Genomic DNA, 26,603 nt, shown 5'->3' on the forward strand with positions numbered 1-26,603 from the left:
TAGAACCAGCAGAGGTGGGTCTAGAACAGTTAGTGGGGGTCATCTGCAATAAAGATTGCTCCAAGATTGGGTCTGGAACTATTTGTCTCAGATACAAAAATGATATAGCCGATGCGCTCTCACCTTCTCCTGGCTGGCGCATCCTCTAGGTCCTGGAGAGGGAGATCTGGAAGGTGGGAGAAATTAGTCACGCCTTCCGTGGTGACTCTCAATGGGACTTTATCAATGGCTGTACTGGACAGTGGCCTGGCTATCCAGAGGGTGGAGATGCAGATTTTCCTGACCGTTGCATAGAGGTTGGATACAAAGCACCGTTGACTTCACGTTCTTTCTCGCAGTGCAAGACTGCCGGCTCCGAGGTGCCGATCGAATGGAGGGTGATCAGTGGGTTCAGAGTACGCCGACAAACCTTTGTAAATGGACAGCAACTTTGGGACTTGTGTGTGCATGTGCTAAATCCCGAACAGATCATCCACTCCATCTATTATCCCCACCTCCATGCTGGCACAGAGTTAACAGAAGAACATAAGAAATAGGAGCAGTAGGCCATACAGCCCCTCGAGCCTGCTCCGCCATTCAATACGATCATGGCTGATCTGATCATGGACTCCACTTCCCCGCCCACACCCCATAACCCCTTATCATTTAAGAAACTGTCTATTTGTGTCTTAAATTTATATGACCCAGCTTCCACAGCTCTCTGAGGCAGCGAATTCCACAGATTTACAACCGTCAGAAGAAATTTCTCAACTCTTATAAATGGACGGCCTCTTGTTCTAAGATCATGCCCTCTAGTTCTAGTCTCCCCCATCAGTGGAAACATCCTCTCTGCATCCACCTTATCAAGCCCCCTCATAATCTTATACGTTGCGATAAGATCACCTCTCATTCTTCTGAACTCCAATGAGTAGAGGTCCAACCTACTCAACCTTTCCTCATAAGTCAACCCCCTCATCCCCGGAATCAACCAAGTGAACCTTCTCTGAACTGCCTTCAAAGAAAGTATATCCTTTCGTAAATATGGAAACCAAAACTGCACGCAGTATTCCAGGTGTGGCCTCACCAATACCCTGTATAACTGTAGCAAGACTTCCCTGCTTTTATACTCCATCCCGTTTGCAATAAAGGCCAAGATACCATTGGCCTTCCTGATCACTTGCTGTACCTGCATGGGCTAATCATCCACCAACTGCCCAGAAATTACGCGTGAAAATGTTATGGCTGGTGCAAACAGCCTGTTTGCACAGCATACGGGTGACACCTGTCATGAAAATAGATTCTCTTCCCCTTCAAAGTTGTCTACTGCATTACTTTACAACAGAAAATCCTTGCTCCCAGTCCCACGAGTCGCAGCGAAAGGGTACAGAAATTGGCCTTGCAATGAATTGTACGGAATGGTATTTGTTTATTAATAACCATTAACAGATATTCAATTTTGTTTGTGTTCAGTATTGAAATGCTAGATTTGCATCCGTCAAGTGGCTGAAAGTTGGTCTGGCTCTATCCATGTCATTCATTGATCACCATCCATTCGAGCTGTCAGAGTCTCGTCTTTGCTGACATTTCATTATTCGCAAGTTTCTGCTCATCATCTGCTAAATCAACAGCCCCCCACCTCCCATGCCATGGTCCAAGACTAACCATGTTGCAAGAAGTGACCTTTCATGGTACAAAATGTATAAAAACTTTTATCAGCCGCATGTCATTAGCTGCTAACTCCAATACAGGTTGAACCTCCCTGATCCAGAACTCCGTTATCCGGAACCACCCCTCGTCCAGAACCATTCCCGGCCACCGGGTGGCGCATGCACAGAACTCCGACATGAACAAATTGAAGTCCTTCCTCACTGCTGACTCCCGCAATCGCTGGCCTGACCCCGCGACCCCCCCCCACCACCCCAATCTACCTGCTGCACTCCCAGCCGCAAGCCAGCCAGCCTCAATATCCCCTTGCTCAGTACCACCAATCCCACCCACCCCTTCCCTCAAATGACTACCTGTCCCACCTGTGAGAGACTGTGGCTCTCATATTGGACTGCACAGCCATCCAAGAACTCATGTTAAGAATGGAAGCAAGTCTTCCTTAATTCCGAAGGCCTGCCTATGATGACCTGTACCATCCAGTTTAACGTGACCTCCCCTCGTCCGGAAAAATTCCTTATCCAGAACAGGCTAGGTCCCCAGTGTTCCTGATAAGGGAGGTTCAACCTGTATTCCCCCTAGAAAATAGTATCTAGTGGGGGGGGTGAATGATCTTGTTTCCTGATTGCAGCACCGCCCCACATGATTTAAGGTACGCTTACACACAGTGGGCCTCTGGGATCCGTGGGCCATAGGAACAGGAGGAGGTCATTGAGCCTCTCGAGTCTGTTCTGCATTCAATGAGATCATGGCTGATCTGCGACCTAACTCCATATATCTGCCTTTGCCCCATAATTCTTAGTACCTTTGGTTAACAAAAAGCTATCAATCTCAGATTTAAAATTAACAATTGATCTAGCATCGATTGATGTTTGTGGAAGAGAGTTCTAAACTTCTACCAACCTTTGCGTAGAGAAGTGTTTCCTAATTTGACTACTGAAAGGCCTGGCTCTAAGTTTTTAAGACAATGCCCCCTAGTCCTAGACTCAACAACCAGCAGAAATAGTTTCCCTCTATCTGCCCCCCTTAATATCTTGAAAACTTCGATCAGATCACCCCCGAACCTTCTGAATTCCAGGAAATACTACCCCAACGCCAGTTCTACGCTGCGCTCCATTCTGCAGCATCCGACAGCAAGTTTACATGTGGAGCCCCGCACTGAGCAAGTGCCAATTCCTTTAATCAGAATTAGGAGCAGAAGGCGGCCATTCGGCCCCTCGAGCCTGCTCCGCCATTCAATACGATCACGGTTGATCTTAGACCTCAACTCCACTTTCCTGCAATTTTCCCCATATCCCTTGATTCCCTTAATATTCAAAAATCTATCGATCTCGGTCTTGAATATACTCAACGACTGAGCCTCCACAGCCCTCATGGCTGATCTTCAACTTCAACTCCACTTTCCCGCCTGATCTCCATATCCCTTGATTACCCTAGAGTGCAAAAAATCTTATCTATCTAAGTCTTGAATATATTCTTGACAGATACAGTTACTGAGGAAAGAGATGTGGCTGTGAAAGCGAGTCTTGAATATACTCAAAGACGCCACAGCCCTCTGGGGTAAAGAATTCCAAAGATTCACCACCCTTAGTGAAGAAATTTCTCATCTCAGTCCTAAATGGCCGACCCCTTATTGTGAGACTGTGACCCCTGGTTCAGGGGGAAACATCCTGCTTGCATCTACCCGGTCAAGCCCTGTAAGAATTCTGCATGTTTCAATGGGATCACCTCTCAATTTTCTAAACTCTATAGAGAATATAGGCCTCGGAGGTCGGTGGTACACTCCATAGCTACGCCACGGACCGCAATCTCTTGACCATAATGCTTGGTTGAAGGAACATGCTCTTTTTACTGGCTTGCAGAATTACTTACATCCATCACCTCCACAAGAAATGACGCATACAACCTTTTGATAATGTGCTCGAGGTTTAGAGTTTTGGCTGTAAAACAGTAAATACGACACTAGACCAAATAATGGAACATGGAATTTATTGAATGGGCTGAGAGAATAACTGGCTCCAAAAAAAAAAAGTTGCGAATATTGAGATATCCAATAAAACGCCACGGCCAAGATAACTCGAAAAATGCATGTCTTGGAATATCACAGGGACAGACAGGACTGGAGAAAGTGACTCCCTGAGCTAATCAGTGAACAGGATGAAGGCCTACCAATCGAAGGCAAAAACTGTAGTTTCCTACATTGCAACAGTGATCATACTTCGAAAGCATTTCATTGGGTGTAGAGCGCTTTGGGACATCCCGAGGTGAGTAAAAGCGCTATAGAAATGCAAGTCCTCTCTTTCTATAGAGATACCGATAGACAGAAAAAGCTACTGACTGCAACGTGAAAGAAGTGGCCAAACACAGCAGCCATTATCCGTGATGGCAATTCCAATAAGCCTTAGGATCCTAGTAAGGTATTGTTTGCATTACTCCACCCGAGGTCGGGTCAGTTAATGCTGAGATGCAACATTATATAAATGTTTCAGGAGCCCACTCCCATAAAGGTGTTCACTTATTTATTTATTTATTCATATAACAAACAAAAGGGGTTTTGCGTAGAACACCGAGCTCCAGGCAGAGGGATGAGGAAATTCCGCAAGTTGGTGAGGAAGCAGAATTCCGGGCAGTAGCAATAAAATTATGGAAGATTTTGATAGAGAGAGAGTGTTTCCACATGTCGGGAAAAACAAAACTAGAGGCCACCAATACGAGGTAGTCTACCAAGAAATCCAGTCAGGAATCTTTACCCAGAGTGGTGAGAATGTGGAACTCGCTACCACAGGGAGTGGTTGAGGCGAATAGTATCGATGCGTTTAAGGGGAGGCTAGACAAGCACGATGAACAACAACTTGTATTTATATAGCGCCTTTAACGTAGTGAAACATCCCAAGGTGCATCGCAGGAGTATTTGGAGACAAAAAAAAATGACACCGAGCCACATAAGGAGAAATTAGCGCAGGTGACAAAAAGCTTGGTCAAAGAGGTAAGTTTTAAGAAGCGCCTTGAAGGAGGAAAGAGAGGCGGAGAGGTTTAGGGAGGGAGTTCCAGAGCTTGGGGCCCAGGCAACAGAAGGCACGGCCACCGATGGTTGAGCGATGTGAGGGAGAAGGGAATAGAGGGATATGCTGATAGATTTAAATGAGGATGGATGGAGCATAAACGCCGGCATGGATTGGTTGGGCTTGTTTCTGTGCTATAATTCTATGAATAGCTTATTTTTCCCAATTGTGCTGGAGAGTGGTGCTCATTGGTAGCTCCTGCAAAACTGCAGTCCAATTCTTTAGCATAATTCTCAAGGCCTGGGATGGGCTGTTTGAAATATTATAAGCAGGACGTGGAATAGGACGGTTTGCGAGGCCCAAAGGAAGGCAGCATAGGTGTTGCAGAGCGTACAAGGTGGGATAGGTAAGTTTATGCGGGGGTTTAATGATTTTATAGTAAGCGGAGTAATTCTTTAATAGGCTTATATTACAAAATCTTTAGTGTTACATGGTGCATTAGTGACAGAAGATGATGATGGCATATTTTGAATAGGAAAGATGTGATTGCACTAGAGAGGGTGCAGAGGAGATTTACCAGGATGTTGCCTGGACTGGAGAATTTTAGCTATGAGGAAAGATTGGATAGGCTGGGGTTGTTTTCTTTGGAACAGAGGAGGCTGAGGGGAGACCTTATTGAGGTGCATTAAATGACGAAGGGGCCTAAATAGAATGGATAGGAAGGACCCGTTTCCCTGAGCAGAGGGGTCAACAACCAGGGGGCATAGATTTAAAGTAAATGGCAGGTTTAGAGGGGATTTGAGGGGAAATTTCTTCACCCAGAGGGTGGTGGGGTTCTGGAACTCACTGCCTGAAAGGGTGGTAGAGGCAGAAACCCTCACCACATTTAAAAAGTACTTGGATGTACACTTGAAGTGCCGTAACCTACAGGGCTACGGACCGAGAGCTGGAAAGTGGGATTAGGCCGGGTAGCTGTTGGTCGGCCGGCGCGGACACGATGGGCCGAATGGCCTCCTTCCCGTGCTGTAAATTTTTATGACTCCAAGATTGAACTGGTTCCTCTTTTTTGATCGGCAGTGTTTGGCTGATTGCTGGTCACTGATAAGTTTTCACAGCGGTTCAGCTGTTCATCGGAAAGTTTTACGCCTGCATTTATTACAGGGCTGTAAAAGTGGTGTGTGTGTGTGTGTGTGAAGCAGCTTTAAGTGTTACTCAGACCTGATAAGAATCCACACAAACCCGTGCCTGTCTTTTTGTTTTTGGGGTGGGGGGGGGGGGGGTGGGCTGGCTCGCTGTATTTCCCGCCGCAGTTTGTTGTTGGTTTATAAATACAATATTTGAAGCCCATCAGGATCTACAGAAACGTACAGAGCAGACCTGCCGGCCCACGATGCGAGACGCACAAAGCATGCACCAAGACGCAAGGTTTTCGCACGCAACGATTTCATTTCAGTTCAACAACTTTGATCACCTTTGTTTTGGAACTCATCTTGACAACAAAGCTATTCGTGTTGAAGGAAATTCCGTCGCATCGCCTGGTAATGACAAGAAGCATCTAAAACTCAGATTGTTCATCAGAAATCGCTAGCAAAGGATGGGTGCAGCTAGAAAGCAGCTGGTGGCATTTCCAGTTTTCACCTCAGCCACCTTTCCACAAAAGACCGAATTTAGTGCGAAAACTGTGGGCAGTTCTGCGTCGAGGACTTGGCTTACTAGGAACTAGCTTCCGACAGCCCTTAAAATGACTTCACATGAAACGCTTAAAGGCAGCAAAGAGAGTTGTGAGCTTGGTCCCCCATCAGCGGAGCCGGATTTGAACCAGGCTCCCAAAAGGTAAAAATGCAGGATGTGCTATCCCCACCAGCACAGTGAAATCACGGCGGACTTCATTTCAAAGAGGCCCGCCCCTGCCTGAAATTTGATCAGAAGGTTAAACATACAATTCATTGTTAAAAGAAATACTTATAAACTCTCAGAGCATCTGCCCTGAGCATGGATGGTGGTCTCAGGCGGAGGTGCAAGGTCACTCCAGGGTCACGATGTGATGACTCCTCCAATGAGGGTGGGGACATTGTTATGCGACACTGATGGAGCTATGCAAATCTGCGGCAAGCGAGACTTTCCATTCTTTCAAAAGATCTGTGTTGGCAACTGCAGGTTTCCACCCAATATTGGCCAGCGGAGCATGAATTAGCAGGCAGTTTTTTTTTCCGCAAGTAGTGCTCGAGATTGGTAGCCAGCACTTGCTTCAGTTAGCAGAAACAATAACTGACTATCGCGAAACGGAAAGAGGCGGGGTTAAAGCACGTGACTTATCCTTGCGCAAGTGAATCAGCGGGGATGTGATTTCACGGCTGAAGAAACTAACTGGGGAAAGAGGAGGAACGGAGGACGAAAAAGACTAGCAGATGCGCCGGTGCTCAGCTATTTGCAACTCAACGCAAGGGAAACAAAAGTGACAATTGTTGAAGGCCGGAACTGCCAAAGGTTACAAAAAAAAAATAAGCCTGCTCTTTGTCATTTGTCCCATTTCCGAAGTCGACAAATTTCACGGCCGTTTTGTCTCTGACGTGGCTGATGGCTATTGGGAGGACTCTTGCGGCTTCTTTGCTCATCAGATATCCTGTCAAGTGCCAACACAAAACTATGTCAAAGTACAGGCCGGATCTGCTGCCGATGGGATTGGAAACCTTGCTGCTGCTTCTCTGACCCAAACATTCAAATTACAAAAGGGTAAAGGCATGTAAATTTAGCTAGATAGAACCTCCGCCAACCCCACACACACACACACAGTTGAAAATCATTGATTGATTGATTCCCAGCCTGAAAGAAGAGTTTCGTTCTGGGAGGGAGGGTGGTTTCCAGTCTGCTAGCCCGAGAGGGTCTGGCTCTAGTTGGCGAAGATCTCCCCCATGGGGATCCAGATGTTCTTGCACTGCGTAGCATGGTACAGGAACTCTTCCCCTGTGCCCTGCCGAGGATCCAACCAGTCCCGCTGGATCCCGTAGTTCACCCAGGTCCGCTTGACGTTTTCAGCCGATGACCACTCGACAAACTTTGACCCCTACAGAACACAACAAAAAAAATAAGCGGGTGAGAATTTTATATAAAAGTGAAGGAGCCAAGTAATGGGCCACAGCCCACGATGCAGGACTTCACCTAGGTCAACTGTTTGGTGCCGTGGGTTCGACACTGACCCTCAATACCACTGGGACACAGAAAAGAACAAGCAAACGTGCATTTATGTAGCACCTTTCAGCACCACAGAATGTTGCAAATTATCTTACGGCCAATGAAGTACTTTTGAAGTGTAGTCACTGTTGCAACGTAGGAAACGCGGCAGGCACTTTTCGCGCAGCACCAGCAATGAGATAAATGATCGGATGTTGGTTGAGGGATAAATAATGGCCAGGACACCAGGGATAACATCCTGCTCTCCTTCAAAATAGTGCGCTGTGATCTTTGATGTCCAGCAGATCTGGCCTGTACTTTGACATCTTTTTGTGTTGGCACTTGGCAGAGCAGATAGGGCCTCGGTTTATCTCATCTGAAAGGGGGAGTGCTGCACTGTCGGAAAGATGTTACTGCTGTTCTCACGCTGACGGGACTCCAAGTCCTCAGACTGCACGTTCAGTTCAACACTTTAGCCTTGATCCTGCTGGCACAGCTGGAGATCAACAAATTGTTTTTTGCAATGTATGCGCCCATGAGGATGCTCGCAGGTTTGTAAAGCTGTTGAGTTGTGAGGGGCTTAGCCAGTCATATGATGTTCACAAGACTCAATAAAACCCCAGCCACTTGGGGTCGGGGATCCACGATGAGGCAGGTGGTTGTGAGCCAGGTGAATGAACTGGTAATGTGTAGTGTGATTGTTAAACCTTTTGTTAATAAACCAACTAGTTCTTAATAGCAATGCGTTGCTATGAATTCTTAAATTCTCAAAGAACCCATGAAGCAAATACATTACAGTTTTCTCCCCTCCTCTTCGGCAGGAGCCGATTCCTGCTCAGGTACGGGTCACTGATACCTTCAGTGCTCTCATACCTTGCCCAAATGGCCATTCACCGCCTGTACGACAAGTGCCAGACCGCAGCTCAACCAGGGAAGGGATCACAACCCCCTCCTGTGCACACATTTGAGCAAGGGTCACAGGATAGGGAATCCTGGCTGGTTTTCCCTTCTTGGCCCAGGGCCACAGAAAGAAAGAACCTGCATTTCTATAGCGCCTTTCACGACGTCCCAAAGCACTTTGCAGCCAATGAGGCAGTTTTGAAGTGTAGTCACTGTTGTAGAGGCTAATTATAGTGGCTCTCCTGCATTAATGAACTCAGCACAGACCAGGGATCGAGTTCTTTTGGTCTCCTGTTGAAATTGGTTTTCCAACTTGCTGTCACTTTGCACAGAGAGGTTAAGTATTAGCGGTTGCAAGCCTCAGTTACTGACCTACATTGCGACAGGAAAGCGAATTCGCGCACTGAGCCGACTCCAATTAGGGGAATTACACAAACTATGCAAACAGGGCACAGGAGCGGACGGCACCGTGCGCAATAAATTTTAAAAATACCACAGCAGACCAGAAGTAAACAGCAAGTTCAGAAGCAAATCGATCAACTGAGTGCAACAGGTAAAATCCAGGTCTTACAATGTAAGCATCCTCATGTTTCTACATCGGATCAGAAGAATTAGCAGGAGTAGGCCATTCGGCCCCTCGAGCCTGCTCCCCCAGTCACTAAGATCATGGCTGACCTTCGACCTCAACTCCACTTTCCCGAATCGATCGATCTCAGCCTTGAATATACTCAACGACTGAGCCTCCAAAGCCCTCTGGGGTGGAGAATTCCAAAGATTCACCATCTTCTGAGTGAAGAACTGTCTCCTCATTTCAGTCCTAAATAAGAACATAAGAAATAGGAGCAGGAGTTGGCCACTTGGCCCCTCGAGTCTGCTCCGCCAGTCAATAAGATCATGGCTGATCTGATCATGGTCTCAACACCATTTCCCTGCCCACTCCCCATAACCTTTGACTCCCTTATCATTCAAAAACCTGTCTATCTCCACCTTAAATATATTCAAAGACCCATTCTCCACAGCTCTCTGGGGCAGAGAATTCCAAAGATTCACAACCCTCAGAATAAATTCCTCCTCATTTCTGTTTTAAATGGGCGAACCCTTATTCTGAAACTAAGCCCCCTAGTTCTAAATTCCCCCATGAGGGGAAACATCCTCTCTGCATCGACCCTGTCAAGCCCCCTCAGAATCTTACATGTTTCATTTTTCTACACTCCAGTGAGTATAGGCCCAACCTGCTCAACCTTTCTTCATACGACAACCCCTTCATCTCAGAAATTAACCGAGTGAACCTTCTCTGAACTGCCTCCAATGCAAGTATATCCCTCCTTAAATGAGACCAAAACTGTATGCAGTACTCCAGGTGTGGGCTTACCAAAGCCCTGTACAGTTGTAGCAGGAATTCCCTACTTTTATACTCCATCTCCCTTGCAATAAAGGCTGACATTCCATTTGCCTTCCTGATTACTTGCTGTACCTGCATGCGTTTCATGTACAAGAACCCCTAGATCCCTCTGTACTGCAGCATTTTGTAATCGCTCCCCATTTAAATCATAATTTGCTTTTTTAATTTTCCTACCAAAATGGACAACCTCACATTTTCCCACATTATACTCCATCTGCCAACTTTTTGCCTACTCACTGAGCCTGTCTATATCCCTTTGTAGATTCTTTGAATCCTCCTCTTGATTCCCCACCCATCTTTGTATCAGCAGCAGATTTTGGCTAGGTTACATTCAGTTCCTTCATCCAAGTCATTAATATAAATTGTAAATAGTTGAGGCCCCAGCACTGATCCCTGTGGCACCCCACTAGTTAGTTTGCCAACCTGAAAATTACTTATTTATCCCAACTCTCTATTTTCTGTTAGTTAACTAATCCTCCATCCATGCAAATATATTACCCCCAACCCCGTGAGCTCTTATCTTGTGCAGTAACCTTTTGTGTGGCACCTTATCGAATGCTTTCTGGAAATCCAAATATACGACATCAACTGCTTCTCCTTTATCCACCCTGCTCATTACATCTTCAAAGAAGTCCAGCAAATTTGTCAAACACGATTTCCCTTTCATAAAACCATGCTAACTCTGCTTGATTGCATTATGATTTTCGAAATGTCCTGCTACTCATCATAGGTAGTCCCTCAAAATCAAGGAAGACTTGCTTCCACTCTAAAAGTGAGTTCTCAGGTGGCTGTACAGTCCACTACGGGAATTACAGTCTCTGTCACAGGTGGGGCAGACAGTGGTTGAAGGAAAGGGTGGGTGGGGAGTCTGGTTTGCCGCACGCTCCTTCCACTGTCTGCGCTTGATTTCTGCAAGCTCTCGGCGACGAGACGCGAGGTGCTCAGCGCCCTCCCGGATGCTCTTCCTCCACTTTGGACGGTCTTGGGTCTGGGATTTCCAGATGCCGGTGGGGATGTTACACTTTATCAGGGAGGCTTTGAGGGTGTCCTTGAAGTGTTTCCTTTACCCACCTGGGGCTCGCTTGCCGTGTAGGAGTTCCGAGTCAGACACTTGCTTAGGGAGCCTCGTGTTGGGCTTGCGGACAATGTGGCCCGCCCAACGGAGCTGGTCGAGTGTGTTCTCGCTCAGGGCAACATCCCCAGCATTGAAGCACTGACCACACTCGTCCTGCTACGAATTCCTTAATGATGGACTCCAACATTTTCCCAATGACAGGCCAATCCCTTATTCTGAGACTGTGACCCCTGGTTCTAGACTCCCCAGCCGGGGGAAAACATCCTCCCTGCATCTACCCTGTCAAGCCCTGTAAGAATTGTGTGTGTTTCAATGAGATCATCTCTCATTCTTCGAAACTCTAGAGAAGAAAAGCCTAATCTACTCAATCTCTCCTTATAGGACAATCCCCCCATCCCAGGAATCAGTCTGGTGAACCTTCGTTGCACTCCCTCAATGGCAAGTATATCCTTACTTGGTTAAGGAGACCAGAACTGTGCACAATACTCCAGGTGTGGTCTGACCAGGGTCCTGTATAATTGCAGTAAGATGTCTTTACTCTTGAGTTTTTAAAAGCAGAGTGTCATTCTTAGTTGACCTTTTCAGTGAAGGGGGGAAAAAAAGGCAACTCGTTTTCCCTCTGCCCAGTCAGAGGTGACAGAATCAACTGATGACATATTAACTGCTCAAAGTGGCGATGATTCTCTTCTCCCCGGCCTCCCCCACACCCCACCCCACAGTCTCAGGATAAGGGGTCGGCCATTTAGGACTGAGATGAGGAGGTATTTCTTCACTCAAGGGAGCTGTGAATCTTTGGAGTTCTCAGAGGGCTGTGGACGCTGAGTCATTGCGTATATTCAAGACTCGCTTTCACAGCCACATCTCTTTCCTCAGTAACTGTACCCGCCAAGAATATATTAAAGGCTTAATTAGGTAGATTTTTGCACTCTAGAGGGATCAAGGGATATGGAGATCGGGTGGGAAAGTGAAGTTGAGGTCGAAGATCAGCCATAATCTTATTGAATGGCGGGGTAGGCTCGAGGGGCCTACCCCTACTTCTAATTATGTTCTTAATCTTTAGCAAGGGCGTGAGCAAAAATGATCACACAGTAAATAGGATACTTCTTTTAAACACTTTAAAGGGTTTCTGATGGGCAGACTCTGTCTTCTTATATCCATTTTTGTATAAAGGTACAAGGCTTGTCTTATTATTTGAACAACTGCGCTCTTTGAAATCACATACAGTGCAGATCTTTCCACTACGGAAAGAGTTACGGTTAGTGACTGCAAGTCAATGATCAGACTGGCCTAACTATTCCTCAGATCCAAAAGCAAGAGAATGATATTTTGCAGTCACAGCGAGAAGCTAAAGAGGGGGTGTGCATACATTGCTGCTATTTTTATGATCGCCAGAGCGGAAACACTGTCATGAACATGGCGTGCCACCCTCAAGCTATCTCCCCCCTATGTGGAAACTGAGAGGGCGTTAGCTACAGAGTGCTACAGACTCAGCAGTAAGGTGCAGGAGAGATCTGGGTGTGCTTTAGAAGCGATGCACTTAATCCCACAACCCCCCCTAAACGGAAACAGTGATTGCCTGCTGCAGGTCATCAGTCCCTGCCTGTAGCGGGGAAATCTCTCAAGTTTCCAATATTCAGGTTTAAGCAATGTCACGGCACCAACCACTGGCCTGAAATAAATTGAGGTCAGCGTTTATTTCGGTAATACCAAGAAAATGCCAAAGGAATCAATGGAAAATCTGAAGCCCCAGTACAATCTTAACCGGCTTCGATCCCACCCACTAAAGCCTCCACTAAACCAGACGGAGATGCACAACTTCACCAAACTCCAGCTGCTGACTAGATTCTGTCTCTGGCTTAATAAGTCGACTGGTTCCCAGCGCCTTGCTCATGTGGTACCAACAGCAAAGATACATTTCTTACGCTGCAAAAGGCCGAGGGGCTGAAATTGCCCTCAGCGGGAAATTGGAGGGGGCACCTTGAATTAACCGGAAATTTACCGCCCGGCGGGAGTCAGAGGGAAGAGCCGGAAAATTGGGCTCTCTAACTGTCGACACCGCCTCTCAGCGCTTTGGAGCGCTGCTCGAGGTGGTGTAGGGGCAGGTCTGCGAGGGAGCGGGGCAGTGTCCCAGCGCGGCGGGAATGATGTCAGCACGACCTGTCGCGCCGCGCAGTCGTGTCACAACACCCCTTTCCCTTCACTTAAAGGGGAGGGACGCTGCGAGGTCGCCGTGGAGCCCACTGAGCCACCAGGGAGGGGTTCGGCCGGGCCAGTGGCCGCCACTGTCGGGCCGACTCGGGTGCCGGCCGACAATTAAAATAAAATGGCGGCCGCGGCAGTGCACCCTTCCCTTTAAGGGCAGTCGCGCCGCCCAGCCACTGGCAGACTCCCAGCGCGTGACGCGGTTGGGGGCGCTGACCGGCGGCGGCCGCGCTATCGCGGGGCAATTTCCCACGTGGGGCGGTAAGGGGTCACCGCGCCGAGCGGGGCGGAAACACGGGGCGCGGCAGAAACCCGTTCCCGCCGCCCCCGTCTCGGGGGCAATTGCAGATGGGTCTGCCCCCCGGGGGTGGGGGGAAGAGAGGCCTTATCGCCCCATTGGAGGCAGTAACAGACCCGAAAGAAAGGGGCAATATTTTTCCCCAAAGATTTTAAATATAAGAGACACCTGTAAGCACTGATACAACAGTGATGTCGTGACCTTCAAAATAAGCACCTTAAATTGGGAAAGGACTATAAGACAAAAACACTAAGTAGACCACAGCAAACCTGTAATGATTAAAAGAACGTTTACTGTCATGGGATGCATTATGCAATCGCATTACCTTGCCAAAACCATCCAATTCACACATCCTTGGTGTACGGTTAAACCCACGCATTACCTTTCGGAGTGTGTGTGGGCAGCACCCTCGCCTCTGAGTCAGGAGGTTGTGGGTTCAAGTCCTGCTCCAGGGACTTGAGCACATAAATCCAGGCTGACACTCCCAGTGCAGTGCTGAGGGAGTGCCGCACTGTCAGAGGCGCCATCTTTCGGATGAGACGTTAAACCGAGGCCTGCCCTCTCAGGTGGACGTAAAAGATTCTGTGGCACTATTTCGAAGAAGAGGAGTTATCCCCGGTGTCCTGGGGCCAATATTTATCCCTCAATCAACATAACATGAACAGGTTATCTACATATTATCACGTGGCTGTTTGCAGGAGCTTGTAACGGGGTTAGAGAAAAGGAGTTACAATGTTGTAATGGGTTTAGAGAAAATGGGCAACAAACATTGTAACCGGCACAGCAAATCCTAAACTTAGTTTAAAAGAAATAAACGTGGGAGCTTGCTGTGCATAAATCGGCTGCCGCGTTTCCCACATTACAACAGCGACTACACTTTAAAAGTACTTCATTGGCTGTAAAGAGCTTTGAGATGTCCAGGGGTCGTGAAAGACGCTTTATAGATACAAGTATTTATTTTTATTCATTGCATAATCTTGAAAGAGCTGCAAGACCATGCCCTACCCTTCAACATGCAGTGTCCTGCAGTAGCACAGTTTTGAAAAGGAACACTTAGGCACTGGAATTTAGAAGAATGAGAGGGGATCTCATAGAAACATATAAAATTCTGACGGGATTGGACAGGTTAGATGCAGGAAGAATGTTCCCGATGTTGGGGATGTCCAGAACCAGGGGTCACAGTCTAAGGATAAGGGGTAAGCCATTTAGGACCGAGATGAGGAGAAACTTCTTCACTCAGAGAATTGTGAACCTGTGGAATTCTCTACCGCAGAAAGTTGTTGAGGCCAGTTCGTTAGATATATTCAAAAGGGAGTTAGCCTTACGGCTAAAGGGATCAAGGGGCATGGAGAGAAAGCAGGAAAGGGGTACTGAGGTGAATGATCAGCCATGATCTTATTGAATGGCGGTGCAGGCTCGAAGGGCCGAATGGCCTACTCCTGCACCTATTTTTCTATGTTTCTATGACACGCACCACAGTAAACAATAAAGGTGAACTGGAATGATTGGATTTACTGCACTGAAACTATGCACTCTGCACACTGTCTTTCCATCCAACCTCACACAGCAGCTCAAGCTACATATATTCAGAACCTGCGTCTCAAGCACCAGTTTGATCACCGTGGCTAACATGACCGTGAACAGCAGAAGGGGGAGGTGCAAGTGTAGGGGAGGACGAAAATCCCTCATTTTACCCAGAAAAAAAAGGAGCTGTGGGATCTGCCTGTGCTGCAATAAAACAGAAGGCCAGTGTCCTGGAAGGAACAGAGAACCCAGATCCAGGCGTGGGTTGCGACCGAGACGATGTGGCCTTGGCAGAGCAGTGATTGGACGGGGGAGGACACCGGAGGGCCAATGGTGGGACAGAGTTAGCCCAAAGCAAGGGGCTTCAAGCCAATGGGAGAGCACTTGCTCGAAAACTGTGGGACTGACTCATCACCATTATCGGGCTATTGTCTTCCCCATGTTTACACCATTATCGGGAAATTATGCAGACCTTCAGAAAACTAGGGAACCCAAAACAAACCAAGGGTTTACACAATGGCTACAGGAGGCCCACACCCTGCCAACCCAATCAATACCTACTCAACCCTCGAGTAGGTTAACATCTGAATGGTTAGTGGAAAAAACCCGCAAAATCTAACACTGCTGCATTTTTCAAAATCACAAAGCCCACCAATGGGAAGGATCGATTTCAGCACGAGAGGCGGACTGGATATCTGGCTATAAGAAGGGGGTTCTGACCCAGAGTGTGTGTGTGTGTGTGTGTTCTGCTCTCGTGATCCAGCAACCAGCAAGCTTCTCGACACAGAAGGAAGACCAGTGTCCGAAGACACTGAAGACAGAAGAAACAAACCACCAGACTGCAAAAGGCACAGTAGTGAGTACTAACTCTGGTCCCCAGAACTCCCAACTCAATTAGGTCAGGAAAGGTGAGAGGTTGGGCATTGTACTGCTAATACTTGAGTAAAAATTTTCGTTGTGTCTGTTTAGTGGGATTTAGGGGGATTGTTTTGTTGGTGTGTTGCTGTTTGTTGAGATACACCTTGTCAAATAAATTGGAAGCTTAAAGTTCCTCTTGGAATCGCCTTGTCTCAGTTCTGTTGTATTACATCTTCTGATCGTGAATCTTGTGTCAGAACAGTGTAAGGGAAGCCAGGAGCGCCTCGAAAACACTCAACTGTGTGCCACAGGCTTGGGAAGAAAGGGATTAGGAGTGATTAACACTCACAGATGCCTCACAGGCTAGTCATAAGCTGCGGGGACGCACGAGTCTCAAAACCCCCTTCATAAGCTGTGGACACAGTCTCTCCAGGAGTGCTCTTGCAGCACTCAGGGTACCTCACAGGCCAGGCATAAGCTGTGAGGGCAGAAGCCCAGAGAGAGACACCCAAGACACAACGCTCCCCAGAACCCCTTACAGCAAGTGCCTGTTGCAGTTTGGATTTTAATTAAAATCTATTCAAAACTTTGCACCCGAGAGTATTGCTCATGGGTTTGTCGAGCTGTTGCATTGCGAGTGGCTTAGCCAGTCATGTGATGTTCACGACACTCAATAAAACCCCAGCCAGTCGGGTTCGGGGTATCCACTATAAGGCAGATGGTTGTGGGCCTGGTGGATGAACTGGCATCTTCCACCCTTCAACATGTAGTTCGGGACCTGGAATATCAGGTTCTTCATTGAAACATAGAAAATTGGTGCAGGAGCAGGCCATTCGAGCCTGCACCACCATTCAATATGATCATGGCTGATCATGCAAACTCAGTACCCCACCCCTGCCTTCGGGGCGAAGGAGCGGTGAGAGTCCGTAGAGGGATGTGACCGGGGCCCAGGAGAGGTGTGAGCTCGGGGCCCAGAAGAGCTGAGGGCCCAGGGGCAGCACAGGCTAGCCTACACTGTGCGATATGTGTGCGCACTAGGCAGCAGAGCTGGTCTCCAGTCGTCCTGGTTAACCCTCGCCGCTGGACCAAGACCTAGCTCGGTCAAGCCCGTGTGGTGGCTGGTGTGCAACGGTCACCCCACGTTAAAAAAATCCACGCACAGGCATCTTCCACCCTTCAACATATAGTTCGGGATCCGGAATATTAGATCCTTCCTTGAACACCTGTGAACTTTTTGGGGTGGAAGCAAGTTATCCTCGATACAAGGGACTACCTGTGATGATCATAATGATGGGAGGCAGTCGTACGGTAGCAGTTACCTTGTCTGTTCCGAAGTACCACATGGCTTGGACAGCCTGATGCTCAACCAGGAATTTACTCAGGTGGTCCCGAGATCCAGTCAGAATATTCACCACACCGGCAGGAAGATCCGACGTTTCAAAGACCTGCACAAGAAAAAAAATAGGAGTTCTTCAGTTGAACTGTGAAATGCTCATGTGAATTAGCCGGACTTTAATCCACAGTAAGGCTTGTTACTAAGATCATTTTAAAATCAGGATAATTTTCTGATAATCATTAAGACTATTCCCAATTACTAAAAAGTTCTGGATTGGGAAGGATGGTTCCACCACCTTCAACATTCACTCCCTCCACCACCGGCGCCCCCTGGCTGCAGTGTGCACCATCTACAAGATGCACTGCAGCAACTCGCCAAGGCTTCTTCGGCAGCACCTCCCAAACCTGTGATCTCTACCCCCTAGGCAGCAGGCGCACGGGAACACCACCACCTCCACGTTCCCCTGCAAATAACACACCGCCCTGACTTGGAAATATATCGGCCGCTCCTTCTTCGTCGCTGGATCACAATCCTGGAACTCCCTCCCTAACAGCACTGTGGGAGCACCTTCACCACACGGACTGCAGCGGTTCAAGGCGGCGGCTCACCACCACCTTCTCAAGGGGCAATTAGGGACGGGCAATAAATGCCTGCCTGGGCATTCTGCTGCGGGGAGGCCACTTCACCATCACCGAAGTTAAGGAGGTGGTGGGCGGCCGCCTCCTCGTAGCAGACGTAATGTACAAAAATTCCCCTCTAAGGCTAATTAACGTGTATGCCTCACCTCTCAGAAGCGAGCGGCTGGCCCTCTTCCAGCAGCTCCCACTGCTACTGGGGACATCCAGACCGGTCATTCTGGGCGGTGACTTCAACTGCATCATCGATGTGGCTGGGCGATCCAGCAGAGCCAACAGCAAGCTGGGCGCCACGTCCAGACTCCTGATGGACGCGGTAAAAGACGCCAAGCTGTGCGATGTCTTCAGCAACCCTGCAGACGGAGCACCGCTTAGATACACCTGGTCGAGACCAGACGGGTCCGTCCGTTCCAGAATAGACTTCCTGTTTGTGTCCCACACGCTCAAGGTCAGATCCACCGACGTCACGCCGGTGTTCTTCTCTGACCACTGCCTCCTACTGGCCGACTGTCGCCCACAGGAAAACCAGAAAGTTGGCAGAGGGATATGGAAGCTGAACGTGAAACTGTTGACTCCGGAAAACGTGGAGGAACTCAAGAGGGATTACAAAGGTTGGAGAACCGTAAAACCCCTCTGAGATTCCCCGATGCACTGGTGGGAAACAATCAAGACAAACATCAAGAGGTTCTTCATCCTCAAAGGTGTTCAGGAGGCGAGAGAGAGACAGAGAATTATCCCAGAAAAGCATGCAAAACCTGCTCCTGTTGCAGTCAATGGGGGTCGATGTCGCGGAGGAACTCGAAGAGGTGAAGGGCCAGCAAGCCTCGCTCTTTGCCTCAGAGTCCTCCAAGATCATTTTCCGCTCCAGAGTCCGCTCCGTCGAGCAGGATGAGACGTGTTCGCGCTTCTTCTTCCAAAAGGTACACAGGGGGAGCTCTGTGATCACCAGCCTAAAGGAAGAAGACGGTTCTGTGACGTTTTTGCAGCCTGACATGCTGAGGGATCAGCAAATCCTTCTATGCCGGGCTGTATGACGTCAAGCCCACAGATCGCGCGGCCTCCCAGTCTTTCCTGTCGTCTATCACGGAGGTCCTAGACAACAGCGAGCAGGAGAGTCTGGACCACCCGTTAACTCTGGACGAGCTGACAAAGGCCGTCCGGTCCCTTGCGACGAGTAAAACTCCCGGAAGCGACGGCTTACCGGTCGAGTTGTATTGGGCTCTGTGGGACTGGATGGGCCCAGACCTGCTGGAAGTGTACGGGGGTATGCTTCTGGCCGGCAGTATGCCAGAATCAATGAGGAAAGGCATCATCACCCTCCATCTACAAGCAGAAGGGGGAAGAGGGAGGAAATCAAAAACTGGTGGCCCATCTCGCTGCTCAATGTGGACTACAAGATCCTGTCAAAGATCATCGCCAACAGGGTCAAGTCTGCTCTTGAGCTGGTGATTCACCCGGACCAAAATGTAGTATCTCCAAATTTGCGGATGACACTAAGTTGGGTGGCAGTGTGAGCTGCGAGGAGGATGCTATGAGGCTGCAGAGTGACTTGGATAGGTTAGGTGAGTGGGCAAATGCATGGCAGATGAAGTATAATGTGGATAAATGTGAGGTTATCCACTTTGGTGGTAAAAACAGAGAGACAGACTATTATCTGAATGGTGACAGATTAGGAAAAGGGGAGGTGCAACGAGACCTGGGTGTCATGGTACATCAGTCATTGAAGGTTGGCATGCAGGTGCAGCAGGCGGTTAAGAAAGCAAATGGCATGTTGGCCTTCATAGCGAGGAGATTTGAGTACAGGGGCAGGGAGGTGTTGCTACAGTTGTACAGGGCCTTGGTGAGGCCACACCTGGAGTATTGCGTGCAGTTTTGGTCTCCTAACCTGAGGAAGGACATTCTTGCTATTGAGGGAGTGCAGCGAAGATTCACCAGACTGATTCCCGGGATGGTGGGACTGACCTATCAAGAAAGACTGTATCAACTGGACTTGTATTCACTGGAGTTCAGAAGAATGAGAGGGGACCTCATAGAAACGTTTAAAATTCTGACGGGGTTAGACAGGTTAGATGCAGGAAGAATGTTCCCAATGTTGGGGAAGTCCAGAACCAGGGGACACAGTCTAAGGATAAGGGGGAAGCCATTTAGGACCGAGATGAGGAGAAATTTCTTCAGACAGAGTGGTGAACCTGTGGAATTCTCTACCACAGAAAGTTGTTGAGGCCAATTCACTAAATATATTCAAAAAGGAGTTAGATGAAGTCCTTACTACTCGGGGGATCAAGGGGTATGGTGAGAAAGCAGGAATGGAGTACTAAAGTTGCATGTTCAGCCATGAACTCATTGAATGGCGGTGCAGGCTAGAAGGGCCGAATGGCCTACTCCTGCACCTATTTTCTATGTTACCAGACCTGCGCTGTCCCCGGCAGGAAGATCTCTGATAGCTTGGCACTACTCAGGGATACGATCGCCTACGTGTGGGACAGGAGGGTGGACACCTGTTTAATCAGCTTAGACCAGGAGAAAGTCTTTGACAGGATATCACACACGTACCTGATGGACGTGCTCTCCAAAATGGGGTTTGGGGAGGGTATCCGCAATTGGATCCAACTGCTCTACAGAGACATCAGTAGCACAGTTCTAATCAACGGGTGGGAAACTGAAAGCTTTCCGATCAGATCTGGAGTCAGGCAAGGCTGTCCTCTCTCCTCTGTCTTGTTTGTGTGTTGTATCGAGCCCTTTGCCGAGTCCATCAGGAAGGATGTGGGCATTAGAGGGGTGACGATCCCAGGCAGTGGAGGTGCTCAGGTCAAGACCTCCCTGTACATGGACGACGTGGCCATCTTTTGCTCGGATCCGCAGTCGGTCCGCAGATTGCTGACAATCTGCGACCAGTTTGAACTGGCCTCGGGAGCGAAGGTCAATCGCAGCAAAAGCGAGGCCATGTTCTTCGGCAACTGGGCCGACCGAGCCTTTATTCCCTTCACCGTTAAGCCAGATTACCTGAAGGTGTTGGGAATATGGTTTGGAGCGGACGGGGCGTGCGCCAAAAACTGGGAAGAGCGTATCGCCAAAGTGAAGCAAAAACTGGGATGGTGGAAGCTGTGCTTCCTCTCCATGGCAGGAAAGAACCTGGTCATCAGGAGTGAGGTGCTCTCGGGGTTGCTGCACGTGGCACAGGTCTGGCCCATCTCTCGCTCCTGTGCCGCGGCAGTCACCCGAGCCGTCTTCCACTTTGTCTGGAGGTCCAAAATGGACCGTGTCCGCAGAGACACGATGTACAAATCTCTGGACAGTGGGGGAAAGGATGTTCCGAACGTGGCCCTCATCCTGATGGCCACCTTTGTGTGCGGCTGCATCAAGCTGTGCACAGACCCCCAGTACGCAAACACCAAGTGTCACTACGTGCTGAGGTTCTATCTGTCCCCATTGTTGCGAAGAATGGGTCTGGCCATGTTGCCGCGAAACGCCCCCACCAGCTGGACCATGCCTGTCCACCTGTCCTTCGTGGAAAAGGTTTTCACAAAAAACCCCTTTGACCACAAGGCCATAAAACAGTGGTCAGCACGTAAGGTCCTGGACGCCCTACGAAAGAAGGAGAGGGTGGACCCTGTCGGGTGGTTCCCTGAGCGGACTGTCGAACTTGTTTGGCAGAACGTCTCATCGCCAGAGCTTTCACACAAGCACCAAGATGTAGCTTGGTTGGCGGTGAGGAGGGCCTTACCCGTCAGAGCGTTCATGCACAGCCGACGTCTCAGCAGCACGGCACGGTGCCCCCGGGCCGGCTGCGGGGCGGACGAGACTGTCACCCATCTCCTTCAGGATTGCCCCTTCGCAAGGCAGGTCTGGAAAGAGATGCAGTGGTTGCTGTCGAGGTTCATCCCGAGCAGCTCCGTAACACAGGACTCTGTGCTCTACGGGCTGTTCCCAGGGACACACACCGAGACAGACATCACCTGCTGCTGGAGGGCCATCAACTCGGTCAAAGACGCTCTTTGGTCTTGCCGAAACTTGCTGGTCTTCCAGAGCAAGGAGATGTCCACGTCTGCGTGTTGCAGACTGGCGCAATCCAAGATCCAGGATTATGTGCTGAGGGACGCACTTAAAATTGGTGCAGTCGCCGCAAAGGCACGGTGGGGAAGGGCCACAGTTTAAAGCCCTTCCGTCACGGTAAACCCAGGGGCTGGAATCAGTACAAAACTCCCCTCGGGCCGTACTTGTAACTTCTTTTTTGTGTACATGGAGCACCATGATCTGTCAACACCTATGTAGTGCCATGTACAATGCAAGGTCTGTTTCGTAATGCACGTTGAAAAGAAAAAATGTAAATGTACCGTCACCCATTCCGTGTACTGTATAGTGACACATGTGATGTAATTTGTCAAATGTACTACAATGTATCCCGTATTGTATCGAATTGTACTTGAACTGAAAAGCAGGGAAATGTATCGAACGGAACTGCCGTCAGCACCCAAATGTAGTGTATGGGATTGCTGACCGCAGCTAAATGTACTGAACTGCTTTCGAATGTACTGTACAAATTTTTATATGAATAAAGTATATTTTGAAATTAAAATAAATAAATAAATGCCGGCCTTGCCAGAGACACCCACATCCCAGGAATGAATAAAAAAAATGGCATAAAGCTTTATTAGAAAACGATTAAAAAAAAACATCTAGGTCCGTTTGTTGAATCTAGCATAAAACAGAGGATTTTTAAAGTTACCTCTAGACAGCACAGAACAATGGCACATCAGCTTTTTACCTCTAATCACTAGATTAGCTCCAGCCAACCCGTCTGTCCGGTAGTTTGTTTTTGCACAAGGAATTCTATAGAAATGCAAATCGCTGTTGTTGTTGGACGGCACTGAAACCACAAATTAGTTGGGCAAGTCTGCAGCACAAAACTGGGCATGTGGAGACAGCTCTTAAAAAGGTGTAGGACTACGGTGAATTTTATAAGAGCGGAACAGCAGAAGCTTCATCCTGTATCCTACAAGGGTCATGCCTGACTGGGAGTGCTCGGTGCTGACACTGGCAAACACCTGCACTCGCATACCTCACCGTGTCGAGCACTGTGTTAATTTTGGTTCATTCCAGTTCAGAGCGCCATTGCGCCAATGAGCAGGTAATCTGAAGGATGTCAGCTGGAACGCCCGGAGAATTTCCCTACTTTCGACGTGTAGACACTGGTGCACGGGCAAAGGCAGCAGACGATTTGCACGTCGCAAACAGCAATGGAATGAATGAGCTGTTGGTGTCTGGATGCTGGTGGGGGTTGAGGGCTCAGTCGTGGGCACAGCACTCCCGCAGAAGCAAGGCACCCACCCAAAAAGGGAACAGGAGTCCGTTTATATTTGAGGGTGTGGGTTTTGGGATTCAAGGCAGCTCACAGATTCAAAGAGTAAAAATCAGGCAGTCCCTCGGAGTCGAGGATGACGTGCTGCCACACTAACATGAGGTCTAAGGTGACTAATGACTGTCACAGATGGGGCAGGTGCTCGGGTTGTCGTGTGCTCCTTCCGCTGTTTGTCGGGAGCACGCGGTAGCCAAGTACAAAGAGACTCAAAGTGTTCGGCGCCTTCCCGAAAGCTGCTTCTCCACTTTGCGCGTACATGGGTCAGGGATTCCCAAGAGTCAGTGGGGATGTTCCATTTTTTTCAAGGAGGCTTTGAGGGTGTGCTTGAAGCGTTTTCTCTGCCCTCCTGGGCTCGCCTGCCGTGACGGAGCTCGGAGGAGAGTGCTTGTTTCGGGAGTCTTGTATCGGGCATGCGGACAATGTGGCCTGTCCATTGGAACTGATCGAGCGTGGTCAATGCTTCGATGCTGGGGTTATTCGCCCGAGAGAGAACACTGACGCATTTATATAGCGTCTTTCACGACCAGCGGACGTCTCAAAGCGATTTACAGCCAATTAAGTGCTTTTGGGCAGTCACTGTTGTAATGTGGGAAACGCGGCAGCTAATTTGCGCACAGCAAGCTCCCACACACAGCAGTGTGATAATGATCAGATAATGTTTTATTTTGTTGTGTTGATTGAGGGATAAATCTTGGCCAGAACACCGGGGATAACTCTTCTTTGAAATAGTGCCATGGGATCTTTTACCTCCACCTGAGAGAGGAGACGGGGCCTCGGTTTAACGACTCATCCGAAAGACGGCACCTCCGACAGTGCGGCACTCCCTCAGTACAGCACTGGGAGTGTCAGCCGAGATTTAGTGCTAAAGTTCCTCGAGTGGGACTCGAACTCACAACCTTCTGACGTGAGGGAAGTTATGAAGAACTTGTGGAAACACTGGTTCGGCCCCAACTGGAGTAATGTGTCCAATTCTGGGCACCGCACTTTAGGAAGGATAAGGCGGCCTTAGAGAGGGTGCAGAAAATGATTCCAGGGATGAGGGACTTCAGTGACGTGGATAAACTGGATAACCTGGAGAAGCTGGGGTTGTTCTCCTTGGAGCAAAGAAGGTTGAGAGGAGATTTGATCGAGGTGTTCAAAGTCATGAGGGGTCTGGACAGAGTAGATAGAGAGAAACTGTTCCCATTGGTGGAAGGGTCGAGAACCAGAGGGCACAGATTTAAGGCGATTGGCAAAAGAAACAAAGGCGACACAAGATCAAACTTGTTTTATGCAGCGAGTGGTTAGGATCTGGAATGCGCTGCCTGAGAGGGTGGTGGAGGCAGACTCAATCGCGGCTTTTAAAAGGGAGTTGGATAAGTTCCCGAAGGAAATCAATTGCAGGGCTACGGGGAAAGGGCGGGGTTGTGGGATTAGCTGCGAGTCAGCACGGGCTCGATGGGCCTAATGGCCTTTGCCATGCTGTAACCATTCCATGATTTTAAAGTGAAGCCTGGCTACGTGCAGAATCCAAGCCATGCATTTAACAACAGCACTGCTTAACCCTTTACTTCCTCCAGCTAGTTACATAAGTAGAAATAGGAGCAGGAGTCGGCCATACGGCCCCTCGAGTCTGCTCCGCCATTCAATACGAACATGGCTGATCCGATCATGGACTCAGGTCCACTTCCCTGCCCGCTCCCCATAACCCCTTATTCCCTTATTGGTTAAGAAACTGTCTACCTCTGTCATTAATTTATTCAATGTCCCAGCTTCCACAGCTCTCTGAGGCAGTGAATTCCACAGATCCACAACCCTCAGAGAAGAAATTTCTCCTCATCTCAGTTTTAAATGGGCAGCCCCTTAGTCCAAGATTATGCCCCCTAGTTCTAGTCTCCCCCATCAGTGGAAACAACCTTGTCGGGCTTCTCGAAGATGCTGGTCGATCCATGTCTGCAGATGGGTGACTGCTGACAGCGGCTCTGAGGAGGAGCAGTCAACCTGATGCAGACGCGGACTCCATGTCCAATGATCGTGGATAGCGCTGGGCAGCAGGCAGCTGGACTACTTGAAACCTCGACCCGAGCGGGAGCAGTGGACTGCTGCAGGGAATGTTACAGAGCAGAGGCCAACGGGCCTCTGTAGCTTGGTATCCCTGACGCCATAGCGCCAGAGATTCCAAAATCTACTGCAGTTAGGTTTACATTAAATTTTTATTGTAAAGACTACACAGAATCAGAGAAATATTACGACACAGAAGGAGGCCATTCGGCCCATCGTGTCCGTGCCGGTCAAAAAAGAGCTACCCAGCCTAATCCCACCTTCTAGTTCTTGGTCTGTAGCCCTGTAGGTTACGACACTTCAAGTGCACATCCAAGTACATTTTAAATGCGGTCAGGGTTTGTGCCTCTACCACCCTTTCAGGCAGAGAGTTCCAGACCCCCACCACCTCATCTCCCCTCTAATCCTTCTACCAACTACTTTAAATCTATGCCCCCTGGTTGTTGACCCCTCTGCTAAGGGGAATAAGTGGTTCTTATCCACTCTATCGAGGCCCCTCATAATTTTATACAGCTCAATAGGTCTCTCTTTAGCCTCCTCTGTTCCAAAGAAAACAACCCCAGCCTATCCAATCATTCCTCAAAGCTAAAATTCTCCAGTCCAGGCAACTTCCTCGTAAATCTCCTCCGTACCCTCTCTAGTACGATCACATCTTTCCTGCAATGTGGTGACCAGAACTGCACGCAGTACTCTAGATATCTTCAAAACTCTCGCCTGTACCTGACAGAGCTCCAAGGCCGGCAGAGGATACCTCTCGCTGGGGACAATGACGACAGCATTCCCTCGAATGATGGCCGGAGCAAAGAGACTCACAAAGCTGAGCAGGGGGCTCTCATCCGGGCATGCAATGGCGACCACACCGAGCGGCTCGCGAACCATGACTGTGGCTCCGTAGAGCAGGGTTTCCTGAGAAAGAGAAAGAGAGAGAGGGAGGGAGGGAGATGGGTCAGTGTTATAACATGCAAATACCACACCACTGCTGAATGAATAGATACTCTATTATAGTGAGTAACACCTTACTGAATGAACAATGACTAGACAATTACGTAGACTGTAACACTAACCCGAATGAATAGAGGAACTCTGCATAGTTACAAGGTAACTTCATATGCTTTACACAGGAGAAGCCTTTATCTTCTGAATGAATAGCTCAATAATGA

At 48.8% G+C, this 26,603-nt stretch overlaps 1 protein-coding gene across 1 annotated transcript in view; it reads right to left on the minus strand.

Moving 5' to 3' along the window:
- Positions 1-3,613: 3,613 nt before the first annotated feature.
- aldh16a1 (aldehyde dehydrogenase 16 family, member A1) overlaps positions 3,614-26,603 on the minus strand; it is a 72,536-nt gene continuing 49,546 nt past the window's right edge. The window contains exons 16-18 of the mRNA XM_070861786.1: positions 26,164-26,349; positions 17,393-17,518; positions 3,614-7,707 (exon numbers count right to left, since the gene is read on the minus strand). Coding sequence (XP_070717887.1) covers positions 7,534-7,707; positions 17,393-17,518; positions 26,164-26,349 — 486 coding nt within the window. The 3' untranslated portion in view covers positions 3,614-7,533. The remainder of the gene's footprint in view (positions 7,708-17,392; positions 17,519-26,163; positions 26,350-26,603) is intronic.

This window comes from Pristiophorus japonicus, chromosome 19, assembly GCF_044704955.1.
Source record: "Pristiophorus japonicus isolate sPriJap1 chromosome 19, sPriJap1.hap1, whole genome shotgun sequence".
NCBI classification, from domain to species: Eukaryota; Metazoa; Chordata; class Chondrichthyes; family Pristiophoridae; genus Pristiophorus; species Pristiophorus japonicus.